We start from the raw sequence: 19,734 nt of genomic DNA, 5'->3' as shown, positions 1-19,734 counted from the left end.
AAATAAAATGCAAACAAACAAACAAACAAATAAATAAATAAAATGCAAACAAACAAACAAACAAGCAAACAAACAAACAAACAAACAAACAAACAAATAAAATGCAAATAAAAAAGGCGAGAAAATAACAAATGGAATCTAAAACCAAAATAAAACAAATATAAAGACAGCCGCTCTTCACTGACACACAAAACTCTTTAGATGCCCCTTCTCCCTCCTGTGCATGCATGCATGCATGCATGCATGCATGCAGCAATGCACCAGAATGCATGCATGCATGCATGCAGCAATGCACCAGAATGCATGCATGCATGCATGCAGCAATGCACAAGAATGCATGCATGCATGCATGCAGCAATGAGCCAGAATGAATGGATTCATGCATGCATGCATGCATGAATGAATGCATGCGATATTCTTGTTTTTGTCTATAGGCCTAAGTGCCTTTTGCTGCTGTTTTGTATTTCAGACGGTTTGCTGCAGCTCGCAGCAACCCCCTAACTGTCTTGTGCTTCCCTCTATGAAGCTGCAGCTGCAGCAACAGCAGCAACAGCAGCAGCAGCACCTTAACTGGAGCGCTGTATCAGAACCACTCAAGAAGCCTCCCAACTCCTCACCGCTCAATCAGCCTAGAGCAGCAGCAACAGCAGCAGCAGCAGCAGCTGCTGCTGCTGCTGCTGCTGCTGCTGATTCTGAATCTCATTCAGTGGGAATTAGGGTTTAAGGGTGAAATGTTTAAACGCCATCAGAGGGGTTTTTCTGTTAATACTTCAGCAGCAAAACTGCAGCTCCTAAACGGTAATCAAAATGCTGCTGCAGCTGTTATTGCTGCTGCTGCTGCTGCCGTTATTGCTGCAGCTGCTGCAATGCGTTTCGCTTCCGCGGCAGCTGCTACACTGCTTTCCGCTCCTGCTGCAGCGGCTGCGCCGCCTCTTCCTGCTCCTGCTGCAGTTACTGCAGCTACTGTCGTTGCTGCTGCAGCTGCAGCTGCTGCAGCTAGTGCAGATACTGTCACTGCTGCTGCAACTCCTACTGCAGCTGCTGCTGCAGTTGCTGCCTTCACAGGCGCAGAGAAGAAATGTGGAAGAGGGCCTCTTGGTTGGCTCTTTCCCGCTGCAGCAAAACGCACATCAGGCTGCACACACAATGAGCAGCAGCAGCAGCAGCAGCAGCAGAAGCAGCAACAGCAGCAGCAACAAAGCCAGCAGCAGCAACAGCAAGAGCAGCAAGCGCCTCACCAGCTCTTGAGGGGTAAGTCTAGATGTAAGCGCCCCCAACAGTTTCCCTTCAAGCTTTTGCTCCTCTTGTGGCTTGAACTGCTGCAGCAGCAAATCAATCTGCTGCTGCAGCAGCAGCAGCAAACCGCGTACCTTCTGCAGCTCTGCTGCTTCTCGCCGCTCCACACTCGGATACAAACTCGCCTGTGTACACAGCCAAACCCTAAACCCTAAACCCTAAACCCTAAGCCCTAAAGCCGAAACTCTAAACCCTAAAACTCTAAACTCTAAACTCTAAACTCTAAACCCTAAACCCTCAACGCGTACAGGCAGAAACGCATCAACAAATCCGCAGGAAACGTCAAGCAGAACAGGGAGGGGTATTGCTGGCGCTTCTTCCTGCTGCTGCTGCTGCTGCTGCTGCTGCAGAGCCTCGAGTTCCGTGTGCTGGTCCGACTCTAGACCGCTGCAGTGTTGCTGCTGCAGCCATTCAATCAGCTGTCTCAGCACCTGCTCCACAACGTTTTGGTGCTGCTGCTGCTGCTGCTGCGTCTGCAGCTGCAGCAAACTTGCTGCCAGCACTGAAGCCCTGAAGTGCTGCGCGTGCTGCAGCAGCGCCTGCAACAGCTGAGGCCTCCACTGCAGCAGCAGCGCTGCATCTTCTTCCTGAGCACAACCCACAGATGCAGTAACAGCAGCAGCTCCAATCGCGCATTGCAGCACCAACAGCCGCAGATGTAGCATCAGCTGCTGCAGCAGCTACAGCAGCAGCAACAGCAACAGTTGCAGCAGCTACAGCAGCAGCTGCAGCAGCTACAGCAGCATCAACAACTGTAGCATAAGGCTTACTCGCAAGGCTGGGCAGCAGAAAGTGCAAGCTGCAGCAACTTTGAAGTCGCAGTGTATCAGCAGCTGCAGCAGCGCGCGGTGAGGAAGCAAAATGTGTTTGTGCAGCAGCAAACAAATCGTCTCTTCTGCAGCAGCAGCAGCAGCGCAAGGAGAAACAGCAACAACAGCAGCGCATACAAATGGATACCCGCAGCCCCAAGCGCAGGCGCAGCAGCAGCAACAAAGGGGGACAAACTGGCAGCAGCAGCAGCAGCAGCAGCAACAGCAGCAGCAACAGCAGCAGAGGGAGAACAAACGGCAACGGCAACAGCAAACGCAGGAACAGCAGCATAGGCAACAACCGACGCAGCAGCAGCAACAGAAGCCTGACGAGCAGCATCAGCAGAGGCGAGACTAGCAGCTACAGCAGCAGCAACAGCAGCAACAGCAGCAGCTACTACTACGATACCAGCCTGGCGCCTGGATTGTCGCGAAGCTAAAAAGGGAGCAGCAGTTTGCTGCAGCAAATCTGCACTGACACGCGACGCCGGCAGCAGCAGAAGCTGCTCAGCCAGCTGCTGCTGCTGCGAGCTGAGGCCCTGCAGCTGCTGCTGCAGCAACTGCTTATGCACCTCCACTACAGCACTGCGAACGACGCCAGCTGCTGCAAAGCCGCCTGAAGACACCGATATAGCAGCAGCAGCAGCAGCAGCAAGACCCCAAGCAGCAATTCCAGCGGCAGCAATAAACAACAATAACGCAGCAGCAGCAGAAGACAGTGCAACAAGCAAACCCACGCATACACCATGCATGCAGCGGCGTGCACATATCGCAGCCGCAGCAACAACAGCAGCAGCAACAACAACAACAGCAGCAGCAGCAAGCACCTACCAACAGCTGCCGCTGTGCATGGTGCTTGTGCGTAGCAGCGGGTAAGAAAAGCCTTCTCTTCGCACTCCCACAGCAGCGGAAGTGGCTGCAGCCGTTGCTGCTGCTGCTGCTGCTGCTGCAGTGATGGATTCCATAAGGCGCGCACCTGAACAGCAGCAGCAGCAGCAAAAGAAGAAGCGTTTGCTGCAGCAACTCCGCTCTAGTGCATGCGCAGCGCAACACGGTCGCACAAGCAAACCCTAAATGCATCCGTTGCTGCTCCTGCTGTTGTTGTTGTTGTTGCTGCTGCTGCTGCTGCTCACCGAGTGCACAGCTGGCGAAGAGACATTTACGGTGTACGTACAGCCCAAAGGCGTCAGCCAGCGCAAATCCCGCAGCAAAAACATGCAGCAGCAGCAGCTCCCAGCCGCGTCTCCCTTTGCTGCTGCTGTTGCTGCTGGTGCTGCACTCCACTCCATGCAGCACCTCGCAGACAGCGCGATACTTCCGCCTGCTGCTGCTGCACCTGCTGCTGCTGCAGATGCAGCAGCAGCAGCAGCGGAACGCAGCAAACGCCGGCTCCGCTTCAGGCAGCGCAAACGGTCCCCTGCTGCGCCGTCAATACCAAAGACCTGCAGCAGCAGCAGCAGCAGCACTAGCAGCAGCAGTAGTAACAGCAACAGATGGAGGGCCAGCAGCACCGGCCTCAAATCTGCAGCAACAGCAGCAAACGCAGCTGCTGCAGCAACGCCAACCCGAGACAGCTAATGCTTACCAGCAGCTCGCCTTCAACTGAATCCACCAGCAGCACAGGCTGGGGAGCAGCAGCAGCAGTTGCTGCTGCAGCAGAAGCAGTAGCAGCAGCTGCAGCAGGCGGAACGCAGCTGATGCACCGCGGCGTCTGCCCTCCCAGCTCCAGCTGCTGCAGCACACCCTCGTCTACGCTGCTGCTGCTGCCGCTGCTGCTTGGTGCTGCTTCTTGCAGCCCCAAGGAGCACCAGAACACGCCCGCATCTCCTGCTGCAGCAGCAAGCAGTACACGGGGCCAAGCGGCTTCAGCTGCTGCTGCTGCTGCTGCTGGAGGCAGCGCCATTGCCTCAACTTGCAGGGGAGCAGCAGCAGCAGCTGCTGCTGCTGCAGGCGGCAGCACCACACGAGACGTGTGCAGCACCTCCAGCGTATGGGCATCCAGCAGCTTGCACAACAAGCAAGGCTGCTTTTTGCTGCTGCTGCTGCTGCTGTTGCTGTGTCCTTTCTTCGGCAGCAGCAAACTGACAGCCAAGACAGCATCCCTGTGCTGTGTCTTTTCTTCTTCTTCCTGCTCTTCATCTTCTTCATCTTTTTCTTCTTCTTCTTGCTGCTGCTGCTGCTGCAATCGCAGCGGCAAGAGCTGCAGCAGACGGCCTCCTACCTGCGGGCAACAGCAGCAGCACCAGCAGCACACAACCTCTACAGCCCCACACTCAATATCTGCTGCTGCTGCTGCTGCTGCTGCTGCTGTCCCTACTGCTGATGCTGCTGCTGCTGCTGCTGCTGCTCTCGGGACCTACCTCAGCACGAGCAGCAATCTTCAACGCTGCAGTTGGTGCAGTTGGCACTGGCGAAGCAGGTGATTTGCTGCTGCTGCTGCTGCGCTGCTTGAGAGCAACAACTTCTCCTGCTGCTGCACCTGCGACTACAAAAGCAGCAGCAGCACCTGCTGCTGCTGCTGCAGGGGCGAAGCAGCAGCCGCAATTCGGATGTACGCTCACCCCATCCGGCAACGAGTATGTCTCCAGCGTGAGGCTGCTGGATACCTACACAAGCAGCAGCAGCAGCAGCAGCAGCAGCAGCAGCAAAAGAGCGCATGCAAATGCCAGCACCAGCAGCAAGAACGCCCTGCCTACTCCTGGAGTCCACATCAGCAGCAAAATCAACAGCAGCAGCTAAAGTAAAACCAGTAGCAGCAAAGGCAACAGCAGCAACAGCAGCAAAAGCAGCAGCAGCAAAAGCAGCAGCAGCAGCAGAACATACAGCTATTTTAGAGATTGTGCCGTCGGCCCTCCATAGATATTCGGCCTGCCCCACAGTCGATCCCTCGCGGCAGCAAGGCAGCAAACGTGCAGCTCTTGAGCTGCTGCTGCTGCTGCTGCTGCTGCTGCTGCTTGATTCCACAGCTGCTACGCAGAAGGCAGCAACAGACTGTCCCTCCGGCTGTTCCGATGCTGACGCCGGGTCAGCAGCAGCAGCAGCAGCTGCAGCAGCAGCAGCGGCAGACTTGCTGCGCTGCTTCTTGGGGGGCTTGGTGGTTTCTCCGGCGCTGCTCATCCCCATGGTCCTATTGCTGCTGCTGCTGCTGCCGCCGTTATCCCAGTTGGTGCTGCTGCTGCTGCTGCTGCTGCTGCTGGCGTTGCAGTTCTTGCTACTGCTGCTGAAGCTGCGGCTTGAGTCCTTCAGTGCAGCTGCAGCCCTCCTTGTTGCTGCTTCTGTTGAGGGTCCTCAAGAAGGATGAGGCTCTTGCCTCTGCTGTTGCTGTTGCAGCAGCTGCTGCTGCTGCTGCTGCTGCCGCAGTGTTTGTGTTTGTACCGCAGTATCTTCTTTAACTCCTCTTTCAGAGTTTTTATGAACTCAAAATAATTAATTTATTTTGCAGCAAATAAACAAAAACCAACAGCCAATCGACGCTCCGCCCCACACGCGAGGGGCCCCCAGACAGTGTACCAGCAGCAGCAGCAGCAGCAGCAGCAGCAGCAGCAGCAGCAGCAGCAGCAGCAGCGGGACTGCATGCGCAGCGAGAACAGCAAAAAGGGCGGATTTTTTATTGAAATCTCTTTACAAATTCCGTCAGCAGATTTATCAATTTGCAATTTAAGTACTACCGAGCACTGGAGCCCTAGCTGCAGCAGCAGCAGCAGCAGCAGCTGCAGCAGCTGCTGCAGCAGCAGCAGCCCCGGATGAAGGCGCAGCAGAACCCGCAACTTCTACGAAAAATGCTGGCGCCAAGTCTGCTAAGAAGTGGAGCAGCAGCAGCTCTTACAGCGACGGCAGCTGCTGCAGCAGCAGCTGCTGCAACAGCAACAGCTGCTGCAGCAGCTCGTGCAGCGCACACTACCCCCATTTGCTGCGTGCCGCTGCGCCTTCCCGTCTGCAGAGGATCGGCGTGGAGAGCAGCAGAAGCAGCAGCAACAACAACAACCATAGGAGCTGCAACAGCCGCCCCAGCAGCAGCAGCAGCAGCAGCTCGTAGGTCCTTTCATTCTGCTGCGTTTAAGCACCCGCTGCTCGGTGTGGGGGCCGCACGCCTTCAGCCGGGCCTCTCCTCTTGCGCTGCGGCAGCAGCAGCAACAACAGCAGCAAAGTCGGCAGCAGCAGCAGCAGCAGCACGATGCGCCCATGTGCAGGCTTCGCTGCAGCAAATAGCGGAGTTTTCTGCTGCAGCAGCGCAGCCCAGACACGATCCCAGCGGAAGCAGCAGCAGCAGAAGCAACAGCAGCAGAAGCAGCAGCGGAAGCAGCATTGCTAGTACTAGTAATAGCAATAGCAGCAGCAGCAGCAGCAGCAGCAGCAGCAGCGAAATCCCAGTATCTGAAATTGAGCTGCAGCAGCAAAGGCAGGTGGTCCACTGGAACGTATCCAAGACCTGCCCCGCATGCAATGTCAGTTTGCTGCTGCTGCTGCTGCTGCTGTTGCTGTTGGTGCTGCTGCTGCTGCTCTGGCTGGTACTCGGTCTGGTGGTGGTTGTGGCGGTGCTGCTGCTAGGCTAGTTTTTCTGCTGCTGCTGTTACTGCTGCTGCTGTTGCTGCTAGGGCTCCGCCTAAGAGGCCTTTGATGGTGCTGTTGCTGCTTCTCGCAGCTGTCGTTGCTGCAGCGCTTCTGCTGCTGCTGTAGAAGTGTGTGTCTCGGGGGCAAGTGGAGTATCTGCCTGCTGCTTGTGCTGCTGCTGCTTGTGTTGCTGTTGCTGCTGCTGCTGCTGCTGCTGCAGAAGACTGTGTCTCGGGGGCAAGTGGAGTATCTGCCTGCTGCTTGTGCTGCTGCTTGGCGCTTCTTAATGGGGTATTCTGTCTCCAGCAGGAAGTGCGGGCTTATTGGGTAAACTGCTGCTGCTGCTGCTGCTGCTGCTGCTGCTATTGCTGCTGCTGTTGCTTCTGCTAATGCTGCTGCTGCTGGCAGCGCTGCTGCTGGTGGCCTTCTCATGGTCGTGCTGCTGGTGCTACTGCTGTTGCTGCTGCTGCTTTTATTGCTTCCGCTGCTGCTGCTGCTTGTGCTGCTGCTGCAGACACATGCACGTGCTGCGGTATGCAGACCTGCGGCTGGAGCAGCAGCTGCAGCTTGAAGAAAGTGAACGACTCCAGCAGCAGCAAAATGCTGCTAAGACAGCAGCAGAAGCAGCAGCAAAAAAGCAGCAGCAACCTGCGAAGCAACCCTGATAAGCCTCTCCGCAGTCTCGTGCTGCTGCCAGAAGAACAGCTGTCGTGCAGCAGCAGCAATAGCAGCAACGCCAGCAGCAGCAGCAAGAGCATAAACAACAGCAGCAGCAGCAACAGGTGCTGCTGTAGTAGTAGGGAGACCTGTAGAGATAAAAATTTGTTTTAAACAATTTGCTGCAGCAGCAACAGCAGCAGCAGCAGCTGCGATGCAGTCGCCGTGTTGCTACTGCTGCTGCTGCTGCTAAACCTTCGGTGTACAGACAGTTCACGCTTAAGTGGGCAGGCCGCATGGGCCTCCACATACCTCACGCTGTTGGTGCTGCTGCTGCTGTAGCAGCAGCTAGATTTGTGCAGCCGCTGCAGCTGCAGCATCCGTTGCAGCAGCAGCAGCAGCAGCAGCAGCAGCAGCAGCAATTATGTTTGTTTAGGTTTTAACAAAGAGAAGAGCATAGAGAAACCGCTTTGAGGGCTCTCTAATGAATGTATTTGAGAGAGGATTGTAAAGAAAGCCTGCTGCATGCAGCTGCTGCAGCCCTGCAGCAGCGCACCAACGCTCTACTGCAGCAGGGCTGCTGAAGTTACTCCACGTGTGAGTCCCCTGATACACACAGCAGCAGCAGCAGCAGCAAATGCAGCAGTAGCAGCAATAGCAGCAAGTGCAGCAGCTGCAGCAAATGCAGCGGCAATTGCTGGAGACGAAGGCAGCAACAGCATATAGGTAGTAAGCTAGCTAGCTAGCTAGCTAGCTAGAGATACCGCGATATACAAATAGACAGACAGCAGAATAGCTGTGCCGTAGATACAACCCCCAGGCCAGCTAGCCGTCTTCGAGTCTCCACAGCTAGCTAGTTAGCTAGCTACTAAGCTAGCTAGCTAGTTAGCTAGCTACTAAGCTAGCTAGCTAGTTAGCTAGCTAGGTAGCCGATGGGCAAGCTGGCTATCTGGCTGTCTATCTATCTATATAAATACCTATGCCTCTATCTATCTGTCTATCTATCATTATATCTACCTATCTATCTAAGTATCTATCTACATATCTATGTAGCTAGCTAGCTAGCTAGCTAGCTAGCTAGCCAGCTAGCTAGCTGTGTGTTATTACCTTTGGTACTATTTGGAAGAGATGCTCTGCAAGGAGAATTGAGGCGAAGTAATTTTCAGTTGTTTTGTTCAAAGAGGTTAGCAGCAAAAGGCCCCCTTGCTGCAGCCGAGCAGCAGCAGCAGCAACAGCAGCAGCTTTATTATCCTCTCCCCATATGTGTTCTAAGACCTCAGATAACACCACCGCGTGGTAGTAACCTAACTCCCACCTGCACATACACCGCAATCCGCTGCTGGTGCTGCTGCTGCTGCTGCGGGGGCGGCGGCGGCTGCTGCTGCTGCGGCTGCTGCTGCTGCGATCGTGTGCGCTATAGCAGCAGATTTCGCTACAGCAAAGGAGAAATTACTGCTGGGATTCAGTAGCAGCAGCGGCAGCAGCAGGAGTAGCAGCAGCAGTAGTAATACTAGTAGCAGCAGCAGCAATAGCAGCAGCAGCAATAGCAGCAGCAGCAATAGCAGCAGCAGCAGCAGCACCAACTCACTGCTGTGGGGGGGCGCATGCATCTGCCACGAGGTAACGCAGGCGATCACTCAGGTCAGGGAGGCCTTCTGCAGCTGCAGCAACAGCAGCAGCAGCAGCAGAAGCAGCAGCAACAGCAACATCAGCAACAGCATCGGTAGAAACAGCAGCAGCAGCAGTAGCAACAGCATCGACAGCAGCAGCACAACATATGTCCAATAAACTGCAGCCGTGTTTCCAGCAGCAGCACAGCAGCCACCTCAACAAGCAGCAGCAGCAGCAGCAGCAGCAGCAGCAGCAGCAGATGCATACCGCGTTGCTGCTTTCTTCTATCTGCAACAGCCAGCAGCATCTCAGTGGAGTCGATGCCGGTTACTGAGGCGCCAGCAGCAGCAAATGCTTCGCTTAATATACCTCCTCCGCAGCCCACATCAGCAATACGTACACCCAGCAAAGGCAGCTGCTGTTGCTGCTGCTGTTGCTGTTGCTGTTGCTGCTGCTGTTGCTGCTGCTGCTGCTGTTGCTGTTGGTGTTGACGCGACTGGGAGCGCAGAATCTGCTGATAAAGAGGCAGTGTTTGTAGCTGCTGCAGCAGCAGAGAAACCCTCACTGGGGTGTATGCATGCAGTGCTGCAGCAGGGCCGTTCGGATCCCACCACGCGTCTGCCTGAGCAGCAAAATTCTGCTTCTCTTGCTGCTGCTGCTGCTGCCAGTAACTTCGGCTGCTGCTGCTGCTTCTGCTGTTCATGCCGTTGTCCTTGTTGTTGTTGTTGCTGCTGCTGCTGCTTCTGCTGCTGTTCATGCCGCTGTCCTTGTTGTCGTTGCTGCTGCTGCTGCTGCGTGTATCGGTGCTGCTGCTGCTGCTGCTGTAGTGGTGGTGCTGCTGACGCATCTGCATGCTGTCGGGGATGGCTGTGCGGCCGAGCAGCCGAAGGTAGTCGCTTCTGCTGCTGCTGCTGCTGCAACAGTAGCAGCAGCAGCAGTTTCTGCTGTTGCTGCTGCTGCTGGTGTGGTTGTTGCAGTTGTTGTTCTGGTTCTTGCTGCTGCTGCATGCTGTGCATCTGTGTCTACGGCTAGTAAAGGTGTGCTGGCGAGCAGCAGCAGCAGCAGCAGCAACAATAGCAGAAGGCGTTGTCGTAGCAGCAGCAGCAGCTGCAGCAGCACTGCTGCGAGCAGTGCTGCAGAAGTACGTCGTCGTTAGCATCCTTCGTTTTGCTGCGAATGTTGATGAGTCAATTTAGGGTCTACAACTTAGGGCTGAAGACATTTTGTACGGATTAGGGTTTAGGGTTTAGGGTTTAGGGTTTAGGGTTTCGTCAGCGGTAGTTTGGGGCTGCAGCGGCTGCGGTTTGCATCTCCAGAGAAAACAGAAATAACAAAAATTAATTTTTAATTTGAATTAATTTTAATTACAATCAACAGACAACTCCTAGGGCCCCTACAAATGGCCGGAGGAAGCAGCAGCAGCAGCGGCAGAAACTGAAGCAGCATCATCAGCAGCAGCAGCAGCAACGGAAGCAGCAGCAGCAGCCTTAGAAGTTAAATCATTTTTGGCCTCTCATGGAGCGTCCTCACGCCCCCGAAGGTTGCGGCAACGGCAGCAATGACCCAACCAGCAGCAGCAGCACGAACAGCAGCAGCACGAACAGCAGCAGCAGCAACAGCAGCAGCAGCAACAGCGAGTATTACGTGCCTCCGCCATGGGGATTGACAATTGCAGAGTATAAAGCGATGGGTGCGGCGTCTGTGGGGGGCTCTCCAGGGGGCGCTGGAGCAGCAGGAACAGCAGCAGCAGCAGCAGGAACAGCAGCAGCAGCAGCAGCAGCAGCAGCGCTGCCGCATGCAGTGCTGCAGGTAGTACGACAGGGGCAGACTCTGCAGTCTTTTCGTCTGCAGCAAAAGCCTTTCTGGGTCATCGGCAGCAGCCCTTTAGCAGATATTCAATACCCTCATCCCTGTGTCTCTAGACGCCACCTAGGTAAACCCTAAACCCTAAACCCTAAACCCTAAACCCTAAACCCTTGCTGTGCACGTAGGGGCGGTTCTTTCCCCCGGCGAGTGCAGCAGCAACAGAAACTGCAGCAGCACTGTGTACAGCAGCAGCAGCAGGATCAGCAGCCGCAAGATAAGCAGCAGCACCTGCACTGTATGCAGCACCATCAACAGCAACAACAGCAGCAGCAGGCGTTGTCGTAGCTGCAGCAGGAGTAGCAGCAACACCAGCAGGAGTAGCAGCAGTATCAGCAAGAGCAGCAGCAGCAGCAGCAGCAGTAGTAGTAGCAGTAACAGCAGCAGCAGCAGTAGCCGTAGCAACAACAATAGCAGCAGCAGCAGCAGCAGCAGCAGCATCTGTGTGTGTTGTATGCTGCAGCACTTCAGTACAGCCGCACTCCACCCCACAGTTTGTATGCAATCGATTTAAACTCTTCATTTGGCTCCCGCTGCAACGGCTGCTGCCTCAAACCGAAGCAGCCGCTGCTGCTGCACGGACCTGGAGACCCTGCTGCTGCTGCTGATGCTGCTGATGCTGCTGCTGAGGACGCATCCAGCAGCAGCAGCAGCAGCAGCAGCAGCAGCAGCAAGCCTTTGCTGTCAACAGATGGAGAAGATGCAAACGAAAGCTGCGTCTTTGTACTCGGAACTCCTGGGACAACCAACAGGTCTGCTGCTGCTGCTGCTGCTAGTACTGCTGCTGCTGCTGTTGCTGCTGTTGTTGTTGCTTTGTGCTTCTGCTGCTGCTGTTAATGCTGCTGCAGCTGTTATCACTAGCGGTGCTGCTGCTTTTTGTCGCTTTTGTTGATGCCCCAATGTGCCGCCTTCTGCTGCTGCTGCGGCATCCCTCCTGGCTGTGTTCTGTGCTGCTGCTGCTGCTGCTGGCTGTTGCTGCTGTGGAGTTGAATTGTTTTTTTTGGGGCTGCATGCGCTCTACAGGCTCTTCGTAGTGGATATTGGCGCTGCTGCTGAGGCAGCAACCCTCGAATCAAAGCAAGAGCCTGTTGCTGCTGCTGCTCCTGCTGCTGATGCTGCTGCTGTTGCTGCTGCTAAAGGCAAGGCCAAATTTAAAGCGGCAGCAGCAGCAGCTGCTGCCGCTGCAGCAAAATCAGGCAAGCGACTGACAAGGGAGCAGCAGGAGGAGGCGCGATTTGCACAGCTGCAGCAGCAGCAGCAGCAGCTTGAGGAGAAGGCTGCTGCTGCTGCTGCTGCTGGGGACGCCGCGGGCGCAGCAGCAGCGGAAGCAGCAGCAGAAGCAGCAGCAGCAGCAGCAGACGCGCTGCAGTGGCAGCTAGACAGCCGCAAGAGAAAGAAGGCTGAAGCTTTCTTTGCTGCTGCATGCAGCTTCGATGAGGACGACCCATTCTTTGACCGTACAGCAGCAGCAGCAGCAGCAGCAAGTGAGGAGCAGCAGCAGCAGCAAAAACCTCTAGACGAGGCCTCTATCAAAACAGCTATTAAAACCCTGAGACAAGAAATCACAGAGTTAGAGCAAAAGCAAACAAACGGCGCTGCTGCTGCTGCTGCGCCTGCTGCTGCACTGGGCCCCGCTGCTACTGCAGCAGCAGCAGCAACCAATACAGCAGCAGCACCAGCAGCATCACCACCACCAAATGCAGCAGCAAATGAAGAAGAAGATTGTCTAGATGCCTTTATGCGGGAGACGCACGCAGCGCTGCATGCAGAAGAGCAGCAGAAGCTGCAGCAGCAAATCCAAGACAAGAAGCAGCAGCTAAGTGAATACAAACGCCTCCTCAAGGTTATGAAGGCCTAACTTAAAGCTGCTGCCGCTGCTGCCGTTGCTGCTGCTGCAGCAGCAGTAGCAGACGTACCTACTGCAGCAGAAGTACCTGCTGCAGCAACAGCAGCTACTGCAGCAGCTGCAGCAAAGTGAATACAAACGCCTCCTCAGGGTCATGAAAACCTAATTAAGACCCTCTGACAAAGCTGCTGCTGCTGCAGCAGCAGCTGCAGCAGCAGCTCCCTCCGCACCAAATTCTGCTGCTGCAGACAGGGCTCGCTGTGCCTGGCGGCGGCAGCAGCAGCAGCAGCAGCACAAGCGCAGCTGCTGCTGCTGCGGGTCGGGGCAACTGCAAACAATTTCTTCGTCTTTATGCTGTTCCAACTAGAGATGTTCGCTCCCACTTGCTGTTGCTGCTGTTGCTGCTGCTGCTGTTGCTGTTGCTCCTGCTGCCGTTGTTGCTGCTGCCGCCATTGCTGCTGCTGCTGCCGTTGCTGCTGCTGCATGCAAACGAACAGTGCATACGCAGCATTTTGAGTGTTTCGTGCGTGCTATAGGCCCTGCTGTTGCAGCTGCTGCTGCGTACAAGGGTTGCTGCTCCTTTGGTGCCTCAGCATACTATATATATATATATAAACATAAATAAAAACAAATATACGTTTCTATATATATATATAGATTATATATATATAAATGTATATTGTAGATGATACCGGATTTTAAAGTGCAAATATACAAAACAGCGCAATACAAAACAAAACAAAACAAAACAAATATAAATAAAATAAATAAATAAATAAATAAATAAATAAATAAATAAAATAAATAAATAAATAAATAAAATAAATAATAAACTACCTCCTGGATTTCTTCGTCGGTTATTTCGACGCCGATTTCCTTCGCCACTCGTTTTAACTTCTGCAACAAACAAATCCAAACAGCTTGCTGCTGCTGCTGCTGCTGCTGCTGCTGCTGCTGTTGCTGCTGTTGCTGCTGATGTTGCTGCTAATGGTGGTGCTGGTGCTGGTGCTTATGCTGCTGCTGGTGCTGTTCGTGCTGCAGCTGTTGCTGCTGCGGACGTTAGTGGCGCTGCTGCTGCTACAGTTGCAGCAGCAGTAGCACTAACAGCAATAGCAGCAGCAGGAATTGTAGCAGCAGCCAGCAGCAGCACCATCAGCAATTATAGAAGGAGCACCAGTAGCAAGAGCAGCAGCAGCAGCAACGGAAGCAATAGCAGCATCGGTAGCAGCAATAGCAGATGCAGCAACAGCAGCAACAGCAGCAGCAGCAGCAACAGCAGCAGCAACAGCAGCAGTTGCTGACCTTGAAGTTTATTTTTCCGGATCCATCGTCATCGAAGAGACGAAACGCCTTCTGCATTTCTTCCTTCGGGTCTCGCGCCAACTGCAGCACAACAAATCACACCCAAGTTGCTGCTGCTGCTGCTGCTGCTGCTGCTGCATGTCGGAAGCAGTAGCAGCTACAGATGAATGGCAGCAGCATCAGCATGAGAGAAGAAAGGAAGCAGTAGAAGCAGCAGCAGAAGCAGCAATAGCGCCACGCAGCAGCAGAAACATCCGCAGCAAGAACAGCAGCAAGAGCAGCAGCATCAGCACCACGAGCAGCAGCAGCACGAGAAGCAGCAGCACCATCAGCATCAACAGCACCATCAGCAGCAACACCACCGTAAGTAGCAGCACCATTAGCAGCAGCAGCAGGACCATTAGCAGCAGCAGCAGCAGCACCATTAGCAGCAGCAGCAGCATTAGCAGCGGCTGTAGCATTAGCAGCAGGAGCAGCAAGACCATTAGCAGCAGCACTATTAGCAGCAGCAGCAGCACCATGAGCAGCAGCACCATTAGCAGCAGTACCACCACCACCATTAGCAGCAGCAGCAGGAGCACGAGCAGCAGCAGCAGCAGCAGCAGCATACGACTTTTTCAGTCATGAGTGCGAGGAAGTCGGGGTATTCGATGCTGCCGCTGCCCTCCCGATCAACCGAAGCAACCAAACGCCGCACCTGAAGATAAAAATAATTAAATTAAATAAATTAAATTAAATTAAATTATATATAATTAAATAAATTAATTAAATTAAATTAAATATATTAAATTAAATTGGTTAAATTAATAGTAAATGAATTAAAATATATCAAAGAAATATCAAAGAAAAAGCATAAAAAAAATAAATAAAATAAATAAATAAAACAAATAAATAAAACAAATAAATAAAATAAATAAATAAATAAAACAAATAAAATAAACAGATGAAGCAAATAAAATAAACAAATAAAACAAATATAATAAACGAATATATAAAACAGATAAACAAATAAAACAGATAAACACAACAAATAAACAAACAGAAAATGCCGCCAGAGAGAACAGCAGCAAATACAAACACATATAAATAAATAAATAAAAACAAATAAAATAAATACTGCAGCAGCAGCAGCAGCAGCAGCAGCAGCAGCAACGCAAGTAACAGCACCCCAGCACAACAGCAGCAGCAGATAATAGCAGCAGAAACAGCAGCTACACCAGCAGCCCAAGCAGCAAGACCAATGCAAGCAGCAGCAAAAGGAGCAGCAGAGGCAGCAACAGCACCAGCAGAAGTAGCAGCAACACCAGCAGCAGCAGGAAGCAGCAGCAGCAGCAGCAGCAGAAGCAAAGAATGGGTTTGCGTTTATCGAGATAAAAAGATAAAATAAAAAGACGAAAAGCAAATATATAAAAGTTAAATAAATAAATAAACAACAAGTAAAGATAAACATACAAATAAAAACGAGTGAAGCACCAAACAATAATAAATAAAGAACAGCAGCAACTACGATAACAGCACGGAAGCAGCAGCAGCAGCGGCAGCAGCAGCATGATAGCAGCAGCAAAAGCTGCTGCTCTCGCTTGTTTGCGGCGCCTTCCAGCCACACATCAACGCCTTTGCTGCTGCTGCTGCTGCTGCTGCAATGCCTGCTGCTGCAGAAGTGATAGACGCCCCCAGCAGCTGATCGACAGCAGCAGCTGCTGCTGCTGCTGATCTTCACCATCATCAGCAGCAACAACAGCCTCAACAGCCGCGCCAGCATCAGCAGTAGCAGCAGCACCAGCACTAGCATCATCATCATCATCATCATCATCATCATCAGCAGCAGCAGCAGCAGCATCAGCAGCAGCAGCATCTCACTTCTTCTCGTTTCGGTTCAAAGCCCAGCGCTCTCATTGCTACTTTTAATTCTTTAGCGTCAATACACCCCGACCCATCCGTATCAAACAATTCAAACGCCTCTCTTATCTCTTGCTTCTGCTGCTCTGTCAACTCTCTCCGAGGCTGGGGCCCCTGGGGGCCCCCACGGGGGCCCCCCAAAGCCCTGGCAGCACCTGAAGGGGGGGCACGACGACTTAGCTGCAGCAGACAAACAAATCATATACCTGCTGCTGCTGCTGCTGCTGCTGGTGGTGCTGGTGCTTGTGCTGCTGGTGCTTGTGCTGCTGCTGCTGATGATGATGATGATAATGCAGCAGAGAGCAGGTAAAAGCAACAAATTGTTAGAGACTGATGACAGATAAAAACCCTCAAAACTCATCGATGCATACGAGGTCACCTCCAGCTGCTGCTGCTGCTGCTGCTGCTGCTGCTGTGCAACAAGAGCAACAGCAGCAGGAAGCAGAGAGCAGCAGAGACTGCAGCAAGAACATGAGCGCAGACTGTGAGTCTCACCATCTCTGTGTCTCGGAACTAGCACAGCAGCCCTCTACTGCAGCAGCAGCAGCAGCAGCAGCAGCAGCAGCAAGGGATGCCGTCTTGTATGGTCGCCTCTCTCCGCAGCAGCAGCAAACCGTAGGCCTTCAATATATACACAATAAACAAAGATTAACAGACACAGCGCACAAGCACGCGTGTAGTTGAGGCGTCTTAAAGGTGCAGCGGACAGCAGCAGCAGCAGCAGCAGCAGTAACAGCAGCAGCAACAGCAACAGCAGCAGCAGCAGCACCAGCACCAGCAGCAGCAGGGGCCCCCCCAGAGGCTGCTGCACAGGATAGGCAGGAGGCATAGCTGTAAATGTTTTTATTAAAATATTAAACTGCTTTTTATTGTTATTTGTTTATGCAATACTCCAAGACCTTGAAGCTAATTTGCTTAATCCTGTTGCTGTTCTCTGCAGCAGCAGCAGCAGCAGCAGTAGCAGTAGCAGCAGCAGCAGCTCCGGAACAAAAGGCAGCGCAGCAGCAGCAGCTACAGCAGCAGCAGCAATAAAAAGACCGGGCAAGAGCAGCTGTCTATTGTTTTTGTGTGTTATTTAAGCTACTGCTGCTTCATTTGCCTGCAGCAGCAGAAACAGCTGCAGCAACACCTGCAGCAGCAACGGCTGCGAGAAGCCTCAATGTCCGCGCCGCCGCCGCCGCAGCAGCAGCAGCAGCAACTGCAGCAGCAGCAGTAGCAGCAGCAGCAGCAACGCGCGGCTGTCCATTCAATTGGAGCGTAACTTCACCCAGCAGCAGCAGCATCACCAGGTTCTCGCCTTGCTGCTGCTGCTGCTGCTGCTGCTGCTGCTGCTCCCGCTGCTGGCGCCGCTGCACACACCTATAGCTGCTGCTGCTGCTGCTGCGGCTCAGCAATGGGCTCGGGGGGGCATCCGGCTCCGAGGGCTGCAGCAGCTACAGCAGCAGCAACAGCACGGCAGGTGATCCCCGCCCTAGACAACTGCAGCAGCAGCAGCAGTAGCTGCTGCTGCAGCAGCAGCAGCAGCAGCGCAAGACGACAGCGACAGCCTCTGGGTGACTCCAGATCAGAACTATCGGGTTCAGCAACAGCAGCAACAGCAGCAACGGCAGCGACAGCCGCAGCAGCAGCAGCGACAGCAACAACAGCAGACACAGCAGCAACATCAGCAACATCAGCAACGGCAGCAACAGCAACAACCAGATCCTTGTGGGCTGCAGCGGCTTACTCCGCAGCAGCAGCAGCAACAACAACAGCAACAACTACAACAGCAGCAATAACAGCAGGAGCAACAACAACAGCAGCAGCAATAGCAGCAGCAATAGCAGCAGCAACGTCCGTCTAGAGCAGCAGCAGCAGCAGCAGCACAGATTGCATAGGTGTCTGCTGTGCTGGCATCCTCGTCTGCTGCAGCAGAACGGAAAGCAGCAGCTACAGCAGCAGCAGGAGCAGCATCAGCAGCAGCAGCATCAGCAGCAGCGCTATCACAAGCATCATCATCATCATCAGCAGCAGCAGCAGCAGCAGTATCTGCAGGAGCAACTGCGTTTGTTATTGAGGCATTAGCTTTGGCCCCGCAGCGACGATGTCTTCTGCTGCTGCTGCTGCTGCTGCTGCTGCTGGGGGTTCGTCTACCTATTCGTTTTCTTCTTCTGTGCTGTCTTTACTAGAAAGCAACGAAGCAGCAGATTATGCAAGCTGCTCTTTCTATGGAGAGAAGGATTGTGTATCAACATGGGCGTACTGCGTTCAGCTGCTGCAGCATCTGCTGCTGCTGCTGCTGCGGTGGAGCAGCAGCGCAGCAGCTTGGCTATCATCGTGCTTGTTTTTTTTGCCTCCTCCTGTATTACATGTATGTTTATCTTTATTTGCTGCAGCAGCAACAGTTTTGCTGCTGTCATTAATATATTGGAGGTGTAGGATAGGTTTCTATAACAGCAGCAAGCTGCAGCAGAAAGCCCCGGTACTCAACCCTTTGCATGCATGGGAGTGCTTCTCATCTGCTTCAAGCCCTAAATATTGCTGCGTCTGTAGTGAGTTAATATCAGGCTTTTTGATATATAGAAACAAAGGCTGGATATGTATTATATGTAGGAGAGCTTGTCATTCAACGTGTCTTGCTGCATGCGATGCTCATCTATGTAAGACTCCTGCTGCTCCTGCTGCAGCAGCAGCAGCAGCTGCTGCTGCTGCTGCTGCTGCAGCCACTGCAGCAGCAGCAGCAACTGCAGCAGGAGCGCCACCTGCTGCAGCAGCAGCTGCTGCTGCTGCTGCAGCAAAAGCTTGTCAGCCTGTCTTAAAACATAAACTCGTAGAGGGTGCTCTTAGCCCTGATGCTGTTTGCTGCTGCTGCGGGCTCGTCTGCAGCAGCACATTTGGGTTAGATGGGTTAAGATGTCTTTGGTGCTGCAGAGTGCTGCACAGCGAATGCCTCTATTTGCTTCCTGAAGCATGCGATCTAGGGCCCCTACGCTCGCTGATACTGTCTCCTGCTGCTGTACGCCCGCTGCTGTCTGCTGCTGCAAGCCCGCATGTCTTGCTGCGTCTTGCTGCTGCACTTAGAGATGGTAATGGTGTTGCTGCTGCTATGCGCGGCCTACGCAGCTTGCTGCTCCTCCTGCAGCAAAGCCTCTCCAAGCAAGTTAAACGAATTAACGCTTCTTTCATCGGTACGCTAAGACATACCCGCAGCAGCGCAGCACATCAGCAGCAGCAGCAGCAGCAGCAGCAGCGGGATGGGGACACAGCAGCAGCAGCAGCAGCAACAGCAGCAGCAGCAATCGCCGACAAGCCTGCTGCACCTGATGTCAAGGCGCTACCAGCAGCAGCTCCACACAACCACAGCAACAGCGAAAACAGCAGCAGCAGCACCAACGCGGATGCAGCAGCAGCAGCTGCTGCTGCTGCTTCTGGGCATGTAATGCAGCCGGATGACCCTGCGTCTCCACCGCAGCAGCAACAGCAGCAGCAGCAGCAGCAGCAGCAGCAGCTGTCTGTGGGGAGACACAGGCCCCAAGACATCCTAAGGGCTTTAGGCCACCACGTAGAAGGCCTGCGGGCGTTAGCCGGGGGGCTTGAAGTCAGCAGCAGCAGCAGCAACAGCAGCGACAGCAGCAGCAGCATCAGCAGCAGCAGCGAGGGAGAGAGCAGCGCTAGCGCATACCGACGCAACAGCAGCAAATTCTCTCGTGCAGCCTACAGGCATAGCAGCAGCAACGGAAGCGCACATGATCCTTCCAGCAGCAGCAAACACCAGCAGCAGCAGCAGCAAGAGCAGCAGCAGGAGCAGCAGCAGGGCGTCCGTCGTCGTCGCACGCGGTTGCGCAGTTCTGCGTTGGAGTTCGTTGGAGGTTCAGATGCCGCAGCAGCAGCAGCAGCGGGAAGAAGGAGCAGATAGCTTTG

General features: G+C 53.7%; 5 protein-coding genes across 5 annotated transcripts; 3 read left to right on the top strand and 2 right to left on the bottom strand.

Moving 5' to 3' along the window:
* Nucleotides 1-802: 802 nt before the first annotated feature.
* Nucleotides 803-5,222, bottom strand: EAH_00045270 (hypothetical protein, conserved; the record flags this gene model as incomplete). The annotated part of the gene is made up of 10 exons (XM_013391609.1): nucleotides 803-1,135; nucleotides 1,239-1,421; nucleotides 1,545-1,883; nucleotides 2,067-2,191; nucleotides 2,515-2,721; nucleotides 2,937-3,081; nucleotides 3,239-3,547; nucleotides 3,691-4,326; nucleotides 4,466-4,711; nucleotides 4,929-5,222. 10 exons carry the CDS (start codon nucleotides 5,220-5,222, stop codon nucleotides 803-805), a joined length of 2,817 nt encoding a protein of 938 aa, XP_013247063.1.
* A 662-nt stretch (nucleotides 5,223-5,884) lies between these two features.
* On the top strand, nucleotides 5,885-7,321 carry EAH_00045260 (hypothetical protein, conserved; the record flags this gene model as incomplete). Its single annotated transcript, XM_013391608.1, has 3 exons — nucleotides 5,885-6,550; nucleotides 6,877-6,983; nucleotides 7,171-7,321. The coding sequence occupies 3 exons, from the start codon at nucleotides 5,885-5,887 to the stop codon at nucleotides 7,319-7,321; spliced, it is 924 nt and encodes a 307-aa protein (XP_013247062.1).
* Nucleotides 7,322-8,897: 1,576 nt separating this feature from the next.
* On the bottom strand, nucleotides 8,898-10,083 carry EAH_00045250 (3-demethylubiquinone-9 3-methyltransferase, putative; the record flags this gene model as incomplete). The annotated part of the gene is made up of 2 exons (XM_013391607.1): nucleotides 8,898-8,974; nucleotides 9,192-10,083. The coding sequence occupies 2 exons, from the start codon at nucleotides 10,081-10,083 to the stop codon at nucleotides 8,898-8,900; spliced, it is 969 nt and encodes a 322-aa protein (XP_013247061.1).
* A 356-nt stretch (nucleotides 10,084-10,439) lies between these two features.
* Nucleotides 10,440-12,645, top strand: EAH_00045240 (pinA, putative; the record flags this gene model as incomplete). Its single annotated transcript, XM_013391606.1, has 3 exons — nucleotides 10,440-10,857; nucleotides 11,251-11,539; nucleotides 11,811-12,645. 3 exons carry the CDS (start codon nucleotides 10,440-10,442, stop codon nucleotides 12,643-12,645), a joined length of 1,542 nt encoding a protein of 513 aa, XP_013247060.1.
* A 3,660-nt stretch (nucleotides 12,646-16,305) lies between these two features.
* On the top strand, nucleotides 16,306-19,729 carry EAH_00045230 (hypothetical protein; the record flags this gene model as incomplete). The annotated part of the gene is made up of 4 exons (XM_013391605.1): nucleotides 16,306-16,318; nucleotides 16,915-17,293; nucleotides 17,403-17,882; nucleotides 18,745-19,729. The coding sequence occupies 4 exons, from the start codon at nucleotides 16,306-16,308 to the stop codon at nucleotides 19,727-19,729; spliced, it is 1,857 nt and encodes a 618-aa protein (XP_013247059.1).
* Nucleotides 19,730-19,734: the final 5 nt, after the last annotated feature.

Source organism: Eimeria acervulina, genomic scaffold, assembly GCF_000499425.1.
Source record: "Eimeria acervulina Houghton genomic scaffold, Eah_scaff642, whole genome shotgun sequence".
NCBI classification, from domain to species: domain Eukaryota; phylum Apicomplexa; class Conoidasida; order Eucoccidiorida; family Eimeriidae; genus Eimeria; species Eimeria acervulina.
The sequence above is the reverse complement of the archived record's forward strand: the minus strand, read 5'-3'. Positions and strand labels throughout refer to the sequence as shown.